Source organism: Anolis sagrei, chromosome 6, assembly GCF_037176765.1.
Source record: "Anolis sagrei isolate rAnoSag1 chromosome 6, rAnoSag1.mat, whole genome shotgun sequence".
NCBI classification, from domain to species: Eukaryota; Metazoa; Chordata; class Lepidosauria; order Squamata; family Dactyloidae; genus Anolis; species Anolis sagrei.
The window spans coordinates 125097992-125115039 of NC_090026.1; the positions used below are offsets into that span (position 1 = coordinate 125097992).

General features: G+C 42.4%; 1 protein-coding gene across 1 annotated transcript in view; it reads right to left on the bottom strand.

The window, feature by feature from the left end:
* The window catches only part of VILL (villin like), a 67511-nt gene that overhangs the window by 31069 nt on the left and 19394 nt on the right, over positions 1-17048 (bottom strand). The window contains exons 2-4 of the mRNA XM_060782641.2: positions 13424-13507; positions 9603-9677; positions 1664-1860 (exon numbers count right to left, since the gene is read on the bottom strand). Of these exons, the coding sequence (XP_060638624.2) occupies positions 1664-1860; positions 9603-9677; positions 13424-13498 (347 nt within the window). The 5' untranslated portion in view covers positions 13499-13507. The remainder of the gene's footprint in view (positions 1-1663; positions 1861-9602; positions 9678-13423; positions 13508-17048) is intronic.

Sequence of the window (17048 nt, forward strand, 5' to 3'; positions counted from 1 at the left end):
ATTCTCAAAATCCTCAGTGGTTTCAAGGGCTATATAGTTACTTATAGGTTCATGGAGCTCCACTTTGGATGAGATATCATGTATATGGTGGATTGAAGGTAAACCAAAGGGTGTCGTTGTTTGGGTTTTGGATTATGACTCTGGAGACTAGAGTTCAATTATCTTCTCATCTGTGGAAACCCACTGGGTGACTTTGGGAACATTACACACTTTTAGCCCCAAATAGCTTCATTTTAGGGTTGCTATAAGTTGGAAACAACTTGAAGACACACAACAACAACAAAGTCCAATCATTTATTGGGTCCATTCAAGATGCCACAAAATCCTATATATATTTATTGCATGACAGCAGGTGCCATTCATGCCCTCAACAACCAAACCATGAGCATGGGGGAAACAGAAAAATAGCTTTCCATACCAAATGCTTCCTCCTCTTATCCAATGAGGCAGAGTAGACCCAAACTGTATCTTACTTGTTACTCTCATAATATGCATCTACACTATAGAATTAGTGCAGTTTGGCATCACTTTAACTCCCATGGCACAATACTATGGAATCAAAGTCTTTAGCGGTCACTTCCAAAGAATGCTGGTGTCTTGCCAAACTTCAGCTTCCACAGCATTGGGTCATGGCAGTGAAAGTGGTGTCAAACTGCATTAATTGAACAGTGTAGATCGGCATTTCTCAACCTAGGGGTCGGGACCCCTGGAGGGTATCACAAGGAGTGTCGGGGGGTCACCAAAGACCATCAGAAAACACTGTATTTTCTGTTGCTCGTGGGGGTTGTGTGTGGAAATTTTGGCCCAATTCTATCATTGGTGGGTTCAGAATGCTCTTCGATTGTAGGTGAACTATAAATCCCACAACCACAACTCCCAAATGTCAAGGTGTATTTTCCCCAAACTCCACCGGTGTTCACATTTGGACATATTGAGTATTTGTGCCAAGTTTAGTTCAGATGCATCATCGCTTGAGTCCACAGTGCTATCTGGATACAGGTGAACTACAGCTCCAAAACTCAAGGTCAATGGCCATCAAACCATTCCAGTATTTTCTGTTGGTCGTGGGAGTTCTGTGTGCCAAGTTTGATTCAATTCCATTGTTGGTGGAGTTCAGAATGCTCTTTGATTGTAGCTGAACTATAAATCCCAGCAACTACAACTCCCAAATGACAAAAACAAACCACCACTCTGGCAATATTCAAATTTGGGCATATCGGGTATTTGTGCCAAATGTGGTCCAGTGAATGAAAATACATCCTGAATATCAGATATTGACATTATGATTCATAACAGTAGCAAAATTATAGTTATGAAGTAGCAACTAAAATAATTTTATGGTTGGGGGTCACCACAACATGAGGAACTGTATTAAGGGGTTGCGGCATCTGGAAAGTTAAGAAACAGTGGTGTAGATAGACCTATAGTCACTTGCAAAGCTGAACTTTGGAAGTATTCAAAGTTTTGGGGATACCAATGAAACCATATTCAATAAGCTTATGGAATAAGTGCGCCCACTGTATGTTAGAGCAAAGGTATCATGAAAGAGATCTCAACAAAAGGAACTCATTCCAGAAGCTCAAAGTCACCCGTAATCCTTTTGAAGGAGCGCCATTGAAATGGGCTGGGCTCCCTTGCAGGCGTGTGCCTCCCCGTTACTCACATGATGCCTTTCTTGAAATAGCTTTTAAAGGCTGCTGACTCATGGCCTTGCACTTCTCGGTGCTGCACTGGGTTCCCTCCAAGTAGATCGTCCAGCTGCGTCACATAGAAAGCGGCAGCTCCTTGCTCATCCTGGGAGGAGTCGCGCCCAATCCAGTAGTGCAAGTCTGTGGCAAATCCGGTCCGGGTCTTTGTGTTCTACAATGAAAGAGGCATGGGGTTAAGAAAGGAACAAAGCAATGCATGATATTTGCATGATGCTGAAACGAGAGCTAGGGACTGCTGTCAAAGAAGAGATGTATTAGTGATGAGCACAAATAACCAGCATTGCCTCGATATATATTTCCTTTGTGTGGATACCATTATGTCTCCCAGTTGTTGGAAGTATCAACCTTCACTAGTTAATAATAATAATAATAATAATAATAATAATAATACTTTATTTATACCCCGCCACCATCTCCCCAAGGGGACTCGGAGCAGCTTACATGAGGCCGAGCCTGAAAACACATCAATAAAACAAAATACAATAAGCAAAAACAATACAATTTGTTCTGGTACAGCCGTACCAGGAGCTCCAATTTTATTTGCTTTATATTAAATGTTTGCTTGCAGTCCAAGGTTTCAGGGACTCTGCAGAAGGATGGCTTCCTTTGGCTGCAGTCATAGGGCAAGTCACCTGTCCATCATCATTAAGTTTGGGTTCCGCCCCTTGCTCAGGGCAATTGGGAAGGGAAGGGAGCCATTTTTTTAGTTAGTCTCAGCAAGGAAAGCTAATGTACAGGACGTGTGCAAGCTTCCCCTGTACAAAAGCTTCAACCCTCAAGACTTTCCGGGGGGAAACAGTCTTAAGAGTCTCCAAAGATTTCCAGGAAAACAGCCCTAAAGACCAAATAACTCCAGCTGGAGAATATCTAAGCCTTTACTGGTAGGTCCACTCGGTGCTTCTAGACGCAGTTCGACCTGGTAGTGGAGCCCACATCAGTAAAGGTTAGATTACAGTCAGCCTGGGAGAAGTTAAAAAGGGTGTTTTCCTTTAAAGAAGAAGTTATTGAAGACAGTTGCCTGTCCTTCGTGGGCAAGTTTAGGAAGCCACCAGTTGCATAAAAGCCTGGAAGTATTTGTTTAGCTTTATTGAAGACAAGAGAAGTTTCTGTTTGATTGTTAATTAATAAAAGACTTTGTTATACTTCACAAGCCATGTAGAGATCATTTGTGGTGGAAAACCTCTGAGAACTTGGTATTCTGGGAACATACTTGACGTGCCCCAACAACTCTTCCAGAATTCCCCCAGCTTATCTTTCCCAGAAGAAGAGATCCAATAATGTCATATTAAGCAACAGGTTTTATAGCAAAGACTCAGACAAGGAAATGCCGATTGCACAAGCAAAAGCTCTCTTTTGGCTACCAGGAACATTGGGAAAGGCAGCTAAAGGACCCTCATGAGCTGTGGCAGTTAAAATCGTGTTGAACTGCATTAATTTTACAGTGTAGATGCATCCTAGGACTCTGGAGATCTTTGCCTTAGGACCCTTCCACGCAGCCATATAACCCAGAATATCAAGGCAGAAAATCCCATAATATCTGCTTTAAACTGGGGGCCCATCCAGACTGTGTCTTTATCCCAGGAGCTTCTGCAGCAAACAGGAAGGTGGACAGATGCTGTTCCCTGTAAACACAGAAGCAATTGCTACTAAAGGGGAAAAAAAAGAGAGAAATTTCCAGGTGCAGGAATATCATGGTTTTGAGCCGAATATATGGATCTTCGCATGTCTGTAGGTGTGCTGGCACAGCTGTGCCATAAGCTAAATTTTCTTTTTCTATGCATGGTTAGTTTGCACGTGTTTCTGTTAGCCAGGCATTTTGCAGTTAAGCAGCTTTCCCCAGACTGCAGTCATAGGCTAGCAGCCTGCCTATCATCGTTGGGGCTTTTGGAACCGCCCTTTCCCCCAAGTTCAGGAGGGAAAAGAGGACAGTTTGTTCAGTCTTACAGTTTGAAGCCCAACTACAGGACATGTGAGTTTTTCCCTCCTGTAGAAAAGCTTCGTCTCTTACAAGCTTGGCTGGGGAAGACAAGTCTCACAGCTTTACTAAGAAATACAGCACAGCCCTTGTTGGGGTTAAAAAAACAGATCCACAGCATTCATGGAAAAAATCCAAAGGACTCCAGCTGGAAAATCTTCAGAGTTTTATCCGGTAAGGTCTACTTGGTACCCGGGAGTAGGGCCCCACGCCAGCTAAGCTTAAAAGACAGATTGCCCAGGGAGGGATCAAAAGGATTTCCCTCATAGAAGAAAGAAACAGTTCATGAAGATAGTTGCCTGTCCATTGTGGACAAGTTAAGAAATATTTGGTTGATTTGTTGAAGATCTAAGAAGTATTTGACTGATTTGTTGCACCAATAAAGAGCTTTGTTAAACTTTCCAAGCTTCTAAAGACTTTGTATAGGGAAATTCATAGGGCCTCTCAGCCGAGGCACCCCAGTGTCCTGCTGGGCACATAAAGATCAGGTCCTGTTAATAGACCATTGCTATAGGCCCAGCGTGTGACAGCACAGTAGGTCCCTACAATCACAAGATATTTTATCTGAGTGTGTTCCCAGGTTTTAGAAGTTTGTTCCTGATTGGTCAGTTCCTAAAAAGAAGGTGACACTTGAGTAGAAGGCAAAAACTTTGTTTGTGTGCCCAAAACTTCATGAAACGCGTGGAGAGCACAGTTTCTCTGGTCAGGACAAAGAATGGAACTTTTGCAGGGATTTCCTGCAGTGATCCTCTGCATATCTGCATATCCATATGTTTTAATTACTTTTGTTTGGTTTTATACTATGTATTAATGTTTTAAATGTTTCTTGGGCATTGAATCATTGCCTCTGTAAACTGCCTTGAGTCGCCTGAGGGCTGAGGGCGGTATACAAATATAGTAAATAAATAAATAAATGCAAATATCCACATCTTTTCGGTGGAAGTCTCATGGTGGGCATCTTGGGCGCCTCTGAATCTCATAACAAACCATGAAATCTGGACAAAAATCCCAGGGCTGTATGTGGACCTCTTCTGAAATCCTGGGATTTTTGCCCCTGTTTAAAACCTGTGATTTAGTGCTATCTGGAAGTGCCCTGAGCTATCTGAGTTCACCCTGCCATATATCCCAGTTCCAAGCAGATAATATGGGATTTTATTCAGCTGAGTGAAAAGGGCCTTAATCCCTATTCGGTCATAAAAACTCACTGGGAGACATTGGGTAAGTGAAGTTATACTTTCTGTACCGTCACACCCAGACACTGTGAAGTTAAAACTAAGATGTGCTTCTCTCTTTATCTGGGCGAACTGCTGGGGGTCTTTCTTTGAAGCAATAACTCAATACTTTCAGTAACTGATGCCAGTCAAAGTATGAACATCAACAAAACTTTTATTTCCAAAGTCCTTGTCAGACTTAGCACAGCTTGATAAAGTTACAAGACAAACAGTCAATTTGAGAAACCATAGAGATGTTCTTTCTTTCCCTTTTTCTTCAATTACTGAGGTAACCTTTCTCCAAATGGTAGAAAAATCCTGAGATATTTCACCCTAACCCTGAGCTGCTATGGTAAGAAAGAACAGGTCTTTCCCTATCTAAGCACAAGGTCAGTTTTGGAGATGAAGTAATGCTCAAGGGTATTCAATAACTATTTCTCTTGATTTCTCAATAATTCAATATCTATCTACAGAGGTGGCCCTAGGTAATTTTCAACGGTATTTTGGCGCTCCCTCCCAACCAATCACTGATATATATTTTCTGTTTGTCGAGGGAGTTCTGTGTGCCATATTTGGTTCAATTCCATCATTGGTGGAGTTCAGAATGCTCTTTGATTGTAGGTGAAATATACATCCCAGTAACTACAACTTGCATATATCAAGGTCTATTTGATGTATTGTGGGCTCGGCCTCATATAATTTATTTATTTATTTATTTATTTTTTGCATTTATTGACCGCCCCTCTCAGCCCGAAGGCGACTCGGGGCGGTGAACAGCAACAAAAAAGGACAGTGTACAATAAATCAAGACAGTACAAACCAGACAATACAACATAACATATACTTATACTAAAAATCCGCTTCGTCAAGTCCTGGGGTCATAGCCAAATTTCATAGTCCTAGTCCATTCCAGTGTCGTTCAAGATACTCTCAATTGAAGGCCTGCTCGAAGAGCCATGTTTTCAGGCCCCTACGAAAGGCCAACAAGGAGGGCGCCTGTCTAACTTCAGCAGGGAGGGTGTTCCACAGCCAGGGGGCCACCACCGAGAAGGCCCGCTCCCTCGTCCCCGCCAGACGTGCCTGTGAGGCAGGCGGGACCGAGAGAAGGGCCTCCCCGGAAGATCTCAAGGCCCTCGTGGGCTCATAGGCCGAGATGCGGTCTGCAAGGTATTTTGGGCCGGAACCGTTTAGGGCTTTGTAGGATAATACCAGCACCTTAATATAAGCCGCACCAAGTCCCTTGGGAGATGGTAGCAGGGTATAAATAAAGTTTTATTACTGTTGTTGTTGTTGTTGTTGTTATTATTTCCCCCCAAGAGCACCTCAAGAGCGCCCCTGGGCAAAATCAACTATATTGCAAATGTTTACTTTGCGTAATGGGTTGAGCCGCCATCTATCTATCTATAACTCAATTGCTTTTCTTAATAACTCAATTGCTCAATTCGCTATCTATCTATCTATCTATCTATCTATCTATCTATCTATCTATCTATCTATCTATCTCAATCTCTCAATTGCTATTCTATCTATCTCAATTGTACTCAATTGCACTCACAATGGGTTTTTCAGAGCTCCCTGCCTGACCAACAGCACATCTGAGGTTCTTTTCTCTACTAAAGGAGGCAGGAAGATTCCAAAATGGAGATCTCATCCCCAGGAAAAAAGGCGGACTCCAAACCCGAAGAGATATTTTGGCCACGGTAGTCCACGCTCTGGTTACACCCCGTATAGACTACTGCAACGCTCTCTATGTGGGGTTGCCTCTGAAGATTGCCCGGAAGCTTCAACTAGTCCAACGAGCGGCAGCCAGATTACTAACAGGAGCAGGGTACAGGGAGTATACTACTCCTCTGCTGCATCAGCTCCACTGGCTGCCAATTAGCTTCCGAGCACAATTCAAAGTGTTGGTGTTGACCTATAAATCCCTAAATGACTCTGGCCCAGTTTACCTGTCTGAACAGATTCTCCCCTATGAACCATCAAGGTTGTTAAGATCTTCTGGAGGGGCCCTGCTCTTGGTCCCACCACCTTCACAATCGTGTTTGGTGGGGACGAAGGATAGGGCCTTCTCGGTGGTTGCCCCTTGGCTCTGGAACTCTCTCCCATTGGAGATTAGATCTGCCTCTTCCCTCCTGACATTCAGAAAGCTGATAAAACCCTGGCTTTGGAATATAGCATTTGCAGAATGATGATCGAGTCAATAACGGCTGACCACATCGGCGGATGGTGATGAATTTGTGATTTTATTCAGACAACTTGGCTTTTGTAATTGTATGATATTGTATGATCTGTATTTTAATGTATTTTGTATTAATGTATTATGTTGCTTTTAGGTTTACTATATTTGTGTTGAATTTTCTGCTGTTAGCCGGCCTGAGTCCCTCTTGGGAGGTTGAGAAGACCGGGTTATAAAAGCTCTAAATAAATATAAATAAATAAAATAAATGAATAAACCAAATAACTGGAGAGGGCCTGCAGCCTGGCTTTCCAGACTCTGATACTGTTTAACTTCCAGGGTGCTGCTGGGTCTCTAGCAACCCTGGGGAAATGCAAAGGAATGCCTGTAATGGGGAAGCCTTAACTCAGAGTTGCTCTGAAGACACCACAGCAACACAAAGTCAGCTGTATATACGACTCTTAAATAGGTGGCATCTTATATCATAAAGGATACCTGGCAACTCAACCTGATACTTGTGTGGTATTCCAACCACTCAGCCATACTGCCTGGGGTGTTATGCATAAGCCAAACAAGTGAGTCGTTACTTTTTTTGGTTATAAAATGCATTTTAATACACATTTATAAGAATATACATTAAATTAATTCAGAGTTGGCTGCCCCGGATGATCCCAGGACCATAGCTGTGATGAATGCCATGAAGAAACTAGGTGTGATTAATTAAGGTGAAAGGAGTTATGACGATAGACCCCACCCTAGTGATGGATTACAGAGAATCCACCTGGGACCTCCCCCCCCCCCTTTCCACTTCCCGGAGGCTGCTTGAGATAACAGCATTAGAAAAACAGCACATGCTCCGACATGCACGGCAACTATTTTCCGAGTGCGCCTTTGCTCTCTCCTAGTAATAGGTAAACATTCACTCAAGAGTGCTGGCTCAAGGTTACCATAGCGAATGGCATGGCGAAAGAGCAGTTTCGTGGCTACGGGGCACGAAGGAGGGGCCGCCCACGGTTTTTGCTCTGAGCATCACGAAGGAAGTGCAATTTACAACTGAGCAAAATACAAATCATGGCCACAGGTGACTGATATAACTGTAAAGCAGACGATGAAGAAACTGCAATCATTCAAGATTTTCTGCACCTAAGTGCGGGAAGCAACTAGCCTGGAGGGTTCAAACAGGACAATTGTGCCCCGGAGCTGATGGGGATCCAGCAAGAGGATGTCAACATGTATCTACACAATCTGGAGCCATGCTGGGCCAAGATTTTGGCCCCATTAACCCATCTCTTTGTCCTCATGCTATTGTCATTGGGTTCCCTGCGAGAGCCTTAGAATGATAAAATCAAAGAGTTGGAAGAGACCTCGTGGGCCATCCCATTCCTGCCAAGAAGCAGGAATATGGCATTCAAATCACCCCTGACAGATGGCCATCCAGCCTCTGTTTAAAAGCTTCCAAAGAAGGAGCCTCCACCACACTCCGGGGCAGAGAGTTCCACTGCTGAACGGCTCTCACAGTCAGGAAGTTCTTGTTGCAGTTGCATCCATTGAAGCCCAAACACGATACCTATGTAATCAACAAGAAGGGTGTCGAGTGGCATCCCTGGAAGAATATTTGGCATCTATTGCAGAGTAGAGTAAGTAGAAGCATGATGAGGATTATTTGATATGTATATACAGCAGGGGTGGTGGTGGTGGTGCAGCGGGTTAAACTGCTGAGCTGCTGAACTCCAGGGGGTGGGGTGAGCTCCTGCTGTTAGGCCCAGCTTCTGCCAATCTAGCAGTTCCAAAACATGCAAATCTGAGTAGATCAATAGGTACAGCTCCAGCGGGAAGGTAGCAGTGCTCCATGCAGTCATTCCAGCCACATGACCTTGGAGGTGTCTATGGACAATGTTGGCTCTTTGACTTAGAAATGGAGATGAGTGACTAGACTTAACATCAGGGGAAATCTTTACCTTTACATTACTATATACACCAGAGTGCAGTGTAGCCAGTGTAGGGAGTTCTGTGTGCTAAGTTTGGTTCAATTCTATTGTTGGTGGAGTTCGGAATGCTCTTTGATTGTAGGTGAACTATAAATCCCAGCAACTACAACTCCCAAAATTAACCCCCCTCCCCCGAACCCCACCAGTATTCAAACTTGGCCGTATTGGGTATTTGTGCCAAATTTGGTCCAGTGAATGAAAATACATCCTGCATATCAGATATTTACAACACGATTCATAACAATAGCAAAATTATGGTTATGAAGTAGCAACAAAAATAATGTTATGGTTGGGGGTCACCACAACATGTGGAACTGTATTAAGGGTTCGTCGCATTAGGAAAGTTGAGAACCACTGATGTAGAGAGACATTTCTCTAGGTGTCTCTTGGTCTTCCAGTGTAATTCTATGGCACACACAATAAAAATAATGCAGATTTTCACAAAATCTGCATTATGTGAAAAGTGCTGAAATGCATCCCTATATGTAGCATTCCCCCTATTTTTCTGCACCCAAACTCAAGTGCATGATCGAAGCTACTTACATTTACGATGATGTAACAGTCCCCTTCGAAGAAACTCCCGTAAGCCTTTTCTGGAACAGGAACCATTTTCATTTTCTGAAATTAAAAAAAAAGCATAAACTTCAAATCAATAACATATTTTGAGCCTGGATTGCAAGTTTTGGTAGAAGAAACAAAGTTTAGCTCGAAGTCCTGAGACGAAGTAGGCCTCTTCTACACTGCCATATAAAATCCAGATCATCTGATTTAAATGGGATTATATGGCATGAGGTCACGAAGAGTCGGAAACGACTGAACAACACCTGTCGGATGCAATTTGGTTTTCTCAGTCATGCATAAGGTAAAGGTAAGTGAGGTTGTATCCGACTCTGAAGATTGGTGCTTATCTCCGTTCCTAAGCCAAAGAGCCGGCATTGTCCATAGACACCTCCAAGGTCATGTGGCTGGTATGACTGCATGGAGCACCTTTGGCTTCCCGCAGAAGTGGTACCTATTGATCTACTCACATTTGCATGGTTTCAAATTTCTAGGTTGGCAGAAGCTGGGGCTAACAGCGGGAGCTCACCCCGCTCCCTGGATTTGAACCTGATACCTTTTGGTCAACAAGTTCAGCAGCTCAGCGGTTTAACTCACTGTGCCACCGGTAGCTACATGCCAAATGCAACCCCCCCCCCCAAAGAAAACAAAACATTTATTAAAAAAAGTAATTAAGATGTAGTGATTAGAGTGAACTCTGAAAAAATAGAGCTCGATATCCTCCAAGTTCCAAACAAGGGTGCATCTACACTGTAGAATTAATGCAGTGTGAGACCACTTTAACTGCAATGGCTCAATGCTATGGATGTTGGAAATAACAACCTTCTACAAGCCCCCTATACTAATTATTTGTATTTAATTCATTGTATATTGTATTTATATTTTGGTATGCAGTTTTCCCTTAACTCTATGTTGTTTGAGGTTGTGGGCGGGACTACAGACCATGTGACCAGATCTGGGACAATTCAGACTGAGACTCCCATTTTAGAAGTCAGTGTTTGCATCAGATTGCGCCAATCAAACGTATTAATGTTTCCAAGTATTGACAAAAATGCAACTGCACTCATAGCTGAATTTGAGCAGGAGAAGAAATCACACCAAAAACATGCAAAAACATACATTAAAAATGTTGCTACAATCCCTTTTTTTCCAGTCAAAATGGAATCACTGAAATTTCCATGCGTGGCAGTTTGGGCTTTCCATATTTTGTAATCCCCAGATATATTTCTGGCCTTATCTTATTAACTGTGTCAAGCGTTCACCTCTAGCAAGACTCACAAAACTGGATAAACCTGTCAGTTGGAAGCAGGAACTAAAGGCAAACCAATTTCAATGGGCTACAGTCTAGAAAGAGGAGGCACATTGTATAGAAAGTCATAGGAGCATAGATTTTTAGAGCTGGAAGGGACCCCAAGGGCCATCTAATCTGACCCCATTCCACCAGTCAGGGAGGCACAATCAAATCTCATCCAACAGATGGTCATCCAACTTCTGCTTAAAAGCCTCCAGAGAAGGAGACTCCACCACTCACAGCCTCAGAGTGTGGTGAAGGCTCCTTCTTTGGAGACTTCTAAACAGAGGCCACATGGCCATTTGTTGGGGGTGCTTTGATTGTGCTTTTCCTGTATATCAGAATGGGGTTGGGCTGGTCTGGTCTTGTAGTCTCCTCCAACTTTACTATTCTACTTTTACTTATGGAAAGATTATCTGCATAAATAAAGTTCTTTCATTTCACATGTGCCTCCTGTAAGCTTTGCATAAACCATTTGCAGAAACATATCAGATTGCTCTTTTTGTACGCAATTTTGTGTACAGTATATATAGGATCTTATCTCGACACCTCTTGAACTGACATGGCTCAATGCTATGGAATTGTAGGAGCTGTAGTTTTACAAGGTCTTTAGCCTTCTCTGCCTAGAAATGATGGTGTCTCACCAAACTACAAATCTCACAATTCCAAAGCATTGGGCCATGGTAATCAAAGTGGTGTCAAGCTGCATTAATTCTCCAGTGTAGATGCACTCTAAAGTGACTCTATTATAGGTTTTTCTGGGACTGAGAGTGTGTGACTTGCCCAAGAGGACTTTATTCTAGTTCCCAACTATTATATTAATGCATGCGTATGGCATTAGCTCACAACATACTGGATAGTTAAGATCAACAAATTGGCATGCACAAATGTTCAAGCATGATGCACCCCAATGTCTTATAGTCTTATAGGTGCTTGAAAATCATTGTGAAATGTTCCCTTCCTGTTTTGTTGCACACTGTTTTGTTTTGTACATGGTATGAAAGGCCAACGTTAGAAAAACATGAAGGTTTGTATGGCTGAACCTAAGGCCATGCAGACCAGTCTGTCCACATTTCTCAACAGTCTGGATAAGGTCTCTTCTTGCAACCTTCTATTGTTGTGTGCCTTCAAGTTCTTTCTGGTTTATAGGGGCCCTGAGGCTGTAAGGAGTATGTGACTTGCCCAAGGTGAGTTTCCATGGATTTGAACCCTGTTGTTTAGATTTTATAAGGACATACATTACAAATAGTCATTGCTTGTTTTGAGGTTTTACGTATGAATGGTCCCATCAGGAAATGCATAAGAATGAGGATAAACTACAACTCCCATCATCATATGTCATGATAGCCATGTGTGCCATGATGGCCATGTCTGCCAGGTTTGGTCCAGAACCATTATCAGTGGGGTTCACAATAATTGCTGTATATGAGTGAACTACAACTCCCATTGTCCTGGGTGAGTCCCCACCCACCACAACTACACCAGTAGTTAAAGATGGTCATGTTGAGGACGTATGTCAGGTTTGGTCCAGATCCATTATTGGTGGGCTTCACAGTGCACTTTGCATTTGTGTGAATTAGAACTCCTATCATCCTTTGTCTTTGCCTCACAAGCCCAGTCAGTATTTAAGGTTGGTTATAATGGGTTTGTTTGCCAAACTGGTGAGCTTCATAGTGCTCTCCAGATGTGAGCGAACTGCAACTCCCATAATCCTATGTTATTGCCTCCGAAGCCCTGCCAATATTTAAAGTTGATTATGATGGATTTGTGTGCCAAGTTTGGTCCAGATCCATTTTCAGTGGGCTTCACAGTGCACTTTGCATATGGGTGAACTATAATTCCTATTGTCCTCTGTCATTGCCCTCTAAACCCCACCAGTCCTTAAAGCTTGTTATCGTGAGGTCTGGATGCCAAGTTTGGTTCATGGCATTGTTGCTGGGAGTCACGGGGCTCTCTGGAAGTGGGGGCCATCTTGAAAAATACATACATACTTATGTATACTCCCTCCTCCTTCCTGACCTTCCAGAGGAAAGTAAAAAATCTGTCTCTTTGAAAGAGCCTTTGGAAACGCAATGCAATAGACTAACATGGATCTATGCGGAACTGAACTGTGGAACGGCTTAGACGATGTTTTTGGACAACGAGATGGACATTGAAGGCATTGGTTTTATATGTTTTAAATGGTTCTATTGTATGATTTTAGAAATTTGTTTTAAATGTTTTATATACTGCATATTGTTACGGCATCAAATGGTTATAAGTCACCTTCAGGTTTGACAAAAAACAGGATAGAAATAGCATATATATATATATATATATATATATATATATATATATATATATATGGTGTGTGTGTGTGTATTATGTACATAGATATGCATGTGTGCTCACAATGACTGCAATATCCAGTACTTTGTGTGCAAGTTAAACAAAGCATCATTCGACTTTAAAATTGCCCTTAAATAGTAGTGAAGTGGTCATCGTATAGCCATTACCTTCATTGGCTGCATCTTACCTCTATGGTCCATATCTGGAGACCTGGTTTCCGTTCAATTGTTGGGAGCCCCACATCAGCTTCAGCGTCAGTCATTGTGTTTGGCTAGAATTAAATGGAGAAGGAGAAATGATGAGAACCCAGGTTTGATCAAGAGGTTAAAGAATTGATCAAGAGGTTAAAGAAGGGTACAAAAGTAAAAATGCAAGATCCAAAGATGCAAAACCCAAAAGAACAAGACGGCATGGAGATCCAATACTCAGAACATAAACCTGGCAAAACTTGAAACATGAAACTAGAAATCCACTTGGAAACAAGACCATCATGAAAATCCAATGTTTTCCTTGTTTCATATAAAGTTTTTCCTGTCCCATGAACCGAAAGAAAAGCATTCCGTTTGCCCTTACAACCAGATAAGGATTTCTTATCTCTCTTTTTCTAGCTGATGGACTGACCTTCGGCGATCTTGAGAACTCTTAGTTTACAAAAGTCATTTTTTCTCTCTTCAAACTCATTAAATTCTGCACCTGACAAATCATCCTCAGAAGACAGTTTCTCAGAGAAAGAATGCTGTTGGCATCTCCAAGGAATTTGACCATGGGAATCTGCAGGACAAGCACTCAGTTCATGAGAGACTTTGGACCTCTCAGCAAGGACTGGACTTGACTTAGCACCAGAAAAACCCTTATCCCAATTGACATCAGACACAGTCCCAGGGAAACCATCAGCCCCATTGACAACAGACACAATCACAGGCTAAACTACAACAACATTGGAGAATTAATGCAGTTTGACACCATTTGAACTGTCATGGATTAAGCCTATAGATGAGTTGTAGTTTTATTAGGTCCTTCGCTTTCTCTGCCCAAGAGTGATGGTATTTCCCCAAAAATACAGCCCCTATGATTCCACAGCACCATACTGTGGCAGTCCAAATGTTGTCAAACTGTGTTAATTCTCCAGTGTAGACGCACCCTAAAATGTAGAGCAGATTGATGCCTGTATTGACATGGAAGCCATCGCAGGTCCTGTCCTTCCCATACTGTGAAAAGCTAGAGTTGTTGGGTTTCTCTCCATCCTGCCACCCTGCCTGTCCTGTGCTAATATTTAATCTCTGTTTCTCAATTAATGTTTTGATTTGATTGATTGCTTCATGGTGTTTTCGTTCCTTGCATGAGAAATGGGAGCCACATAGTTCTTTATATGTGGTTCCTTTAGTCATCCAAGGAGATGGATGAGCAGAGGATTAGAGGAAACATGTCATGCATGGAACCACTCTCCCATTATCCAAATAAAACATTATAAGCCAAGCCCAAGTCTCCAGAAAAGTCTACATGTGGTTCTAATGCCTGCCACAGACAGAGAGATGCCAACCTCACCCACTGCTGACTGTGGGTGTATCTACACCAGACATGGGCCAACTTGAGCCCTCCAGGTGTTTTTGACTTCAACTCCCACAATTCATAACAGCCTCAGACCTTTTCCTTTCCCCCCTCATATCTGATCTACACCATAGAATCAATGCAGTTTGGCACCACTTTGACTGCTATGACTCACTGTTGTGTAGTCATGGGATTTGTAGTTTGGAAAGGCATCGGCACACTTTGTCAGATAAGGCTCAGAAACATATAAACCTTTGACTCCTGTGATTCCACTGGATTGAGTCCATGGCGGTCAAAGTGGTGTCAAACTGCATTAACTTTACAGTGTAGATGCCCCTTGAGATAGGGCCCAAGAGTTACAACTTTTTGAGAGAACAATTGTGCTCCAAACACATAAGTAAAGCATATTCAAAAATATTTTGAAATGTCCATTTTTTGAGTGTTGAGAAAGAATTCTAGACAGATGAGAATTTCCAAAACTTGGCACAAATTGTGCAGAAAAATTGTATTTGGTTGTTTTGGATACAATACCAACATTAGAAAAATGTAAACGGTTGTGTAACAAATAGCATATTCTGCACAGAAAATACTGTTTCTATGAAGAAAAAAGCACTGCTTGCATGTAAATACGATTTTCTGCAAAAGAAAATGTTCACTACAACAGTACATCTTGTTGGAGCATGCAAAGAATCAGTTAATGTGTGTGTGTCAACTGTAAAATAAGATGCCAGCGGAACTGGCTGAGCCTGGGACTTTTAGTTATTGTTACATTTTTGTTCAGGCTTGAGCTATGCAGGTACAGAGAGAAGCAGAAAGAGACAGAGTTTGGAGTGTGCTCTCGCTTCTAGACCTGCTGAAAGAGTTTATCCAAATGGACAAAGAAAGACCATTTTAAATTTCTCGTAAAATTTGTGAGTTGATGCAGCCGATCACATTGTACATATGTTATTCTGAACTACGAAGAGTAAACTATTTGTTCTTTACTGTCCACTTGTCTAGCATATTTTCTTTCTCTGGCAAGACAGTGTGTGGGCTGATCAAATGTGAACTACACGTGGTTTATTTTCCATTAAGCCGTGCATCTTGCCTTCTATTTAAAGTAAACATGAATTAATTTTTGCCAAAGAATTAACTCTGTATCGGAGACCCCGGTGGTGCAATGAGTTAAACCCTTGTGCAGCAGGATTGCTGAGCAAAAAGGTTGGAGGATGGAATCTGAGGAGCAGGGTGAGCTCCCATCTGTCAGCTCCAGCTTCTCATGCAGGGACATGAGAGAAGCCTCCCACAAGGATGGTAAAACATCCAGGCATCCCCTGGGCAATGTCCTTGCAGACGGCCAATTCTTTCACACCAGAAGTGACTTGCAGTTTCTCAAGTTGCGCCTGACACACAAAAAAAACCCCTCCATATTGCTAAAAACCTTCAAAAGCAGCATGGTTTCATAAACATTCTTGTAGTAGATCTAGGAAGTTGTTAAAATTAAGCTATAGCAGAAAAGTTGGGCTATATCCCAATTTGGCACATGGGATTCATGCACAGTAAGGTTTAGTGCCATGCTTTGGGCACACAATATGTGCTGTCATGCCCTGGGCCTATAACAAATGGCTTTTGAACAGGACGTGCTCTTTGTGCCCAGCCGGGGTGCCTCAGCTGAGAGGCCCTAAGGATTTTCCTATACAAAGTCTTTAGAAGCTTGAAAGATTTAACAAGGTCCTTTATTATTGCTTATGTCTTCAACAAAACAGATACTTCTCAGATCTTCAACAGGTCAAACAAATACTTCAAGGCTTTGAATCAACTGGTGGCTTTCTTAATCTTGTCCACAAGGGACAGGCAACTGGCTTTGTGAACTGTTTTTTTTTCTTTAAGAGGAAAACCCTTTTTAACCCCTCCTTGGGCGATCTACTTTCTAAACTTTGCTGGTGTGGGCCCTACTCCTGGCTCCAAACTGCTTCTTGGGTCCCGAGTAGACCTACCAGCTGGAGTCCTTTGGAACTGTTTCCCCCCAGAATTTCGTAAGAAACGAAGCTTCTCTACAGGTGGAGCTGATTCACGTCCTGTAGCTAAGCTTTCAACTATAAGACTGAAGTAAAATGGCTCCCTTTCCTTCCTGAACCCTGGGGAAAGAGGCGGAACTAAAGAACCTAATGATGATTGATGGGTCATTGGCCCTATAATTGCAAACCAAGGGAAGCCACCTTATTGCAAAATGGATGGAACCTTGGAATGCATGCAAACACTCAATAGAAAGAAATGAAGTTGGA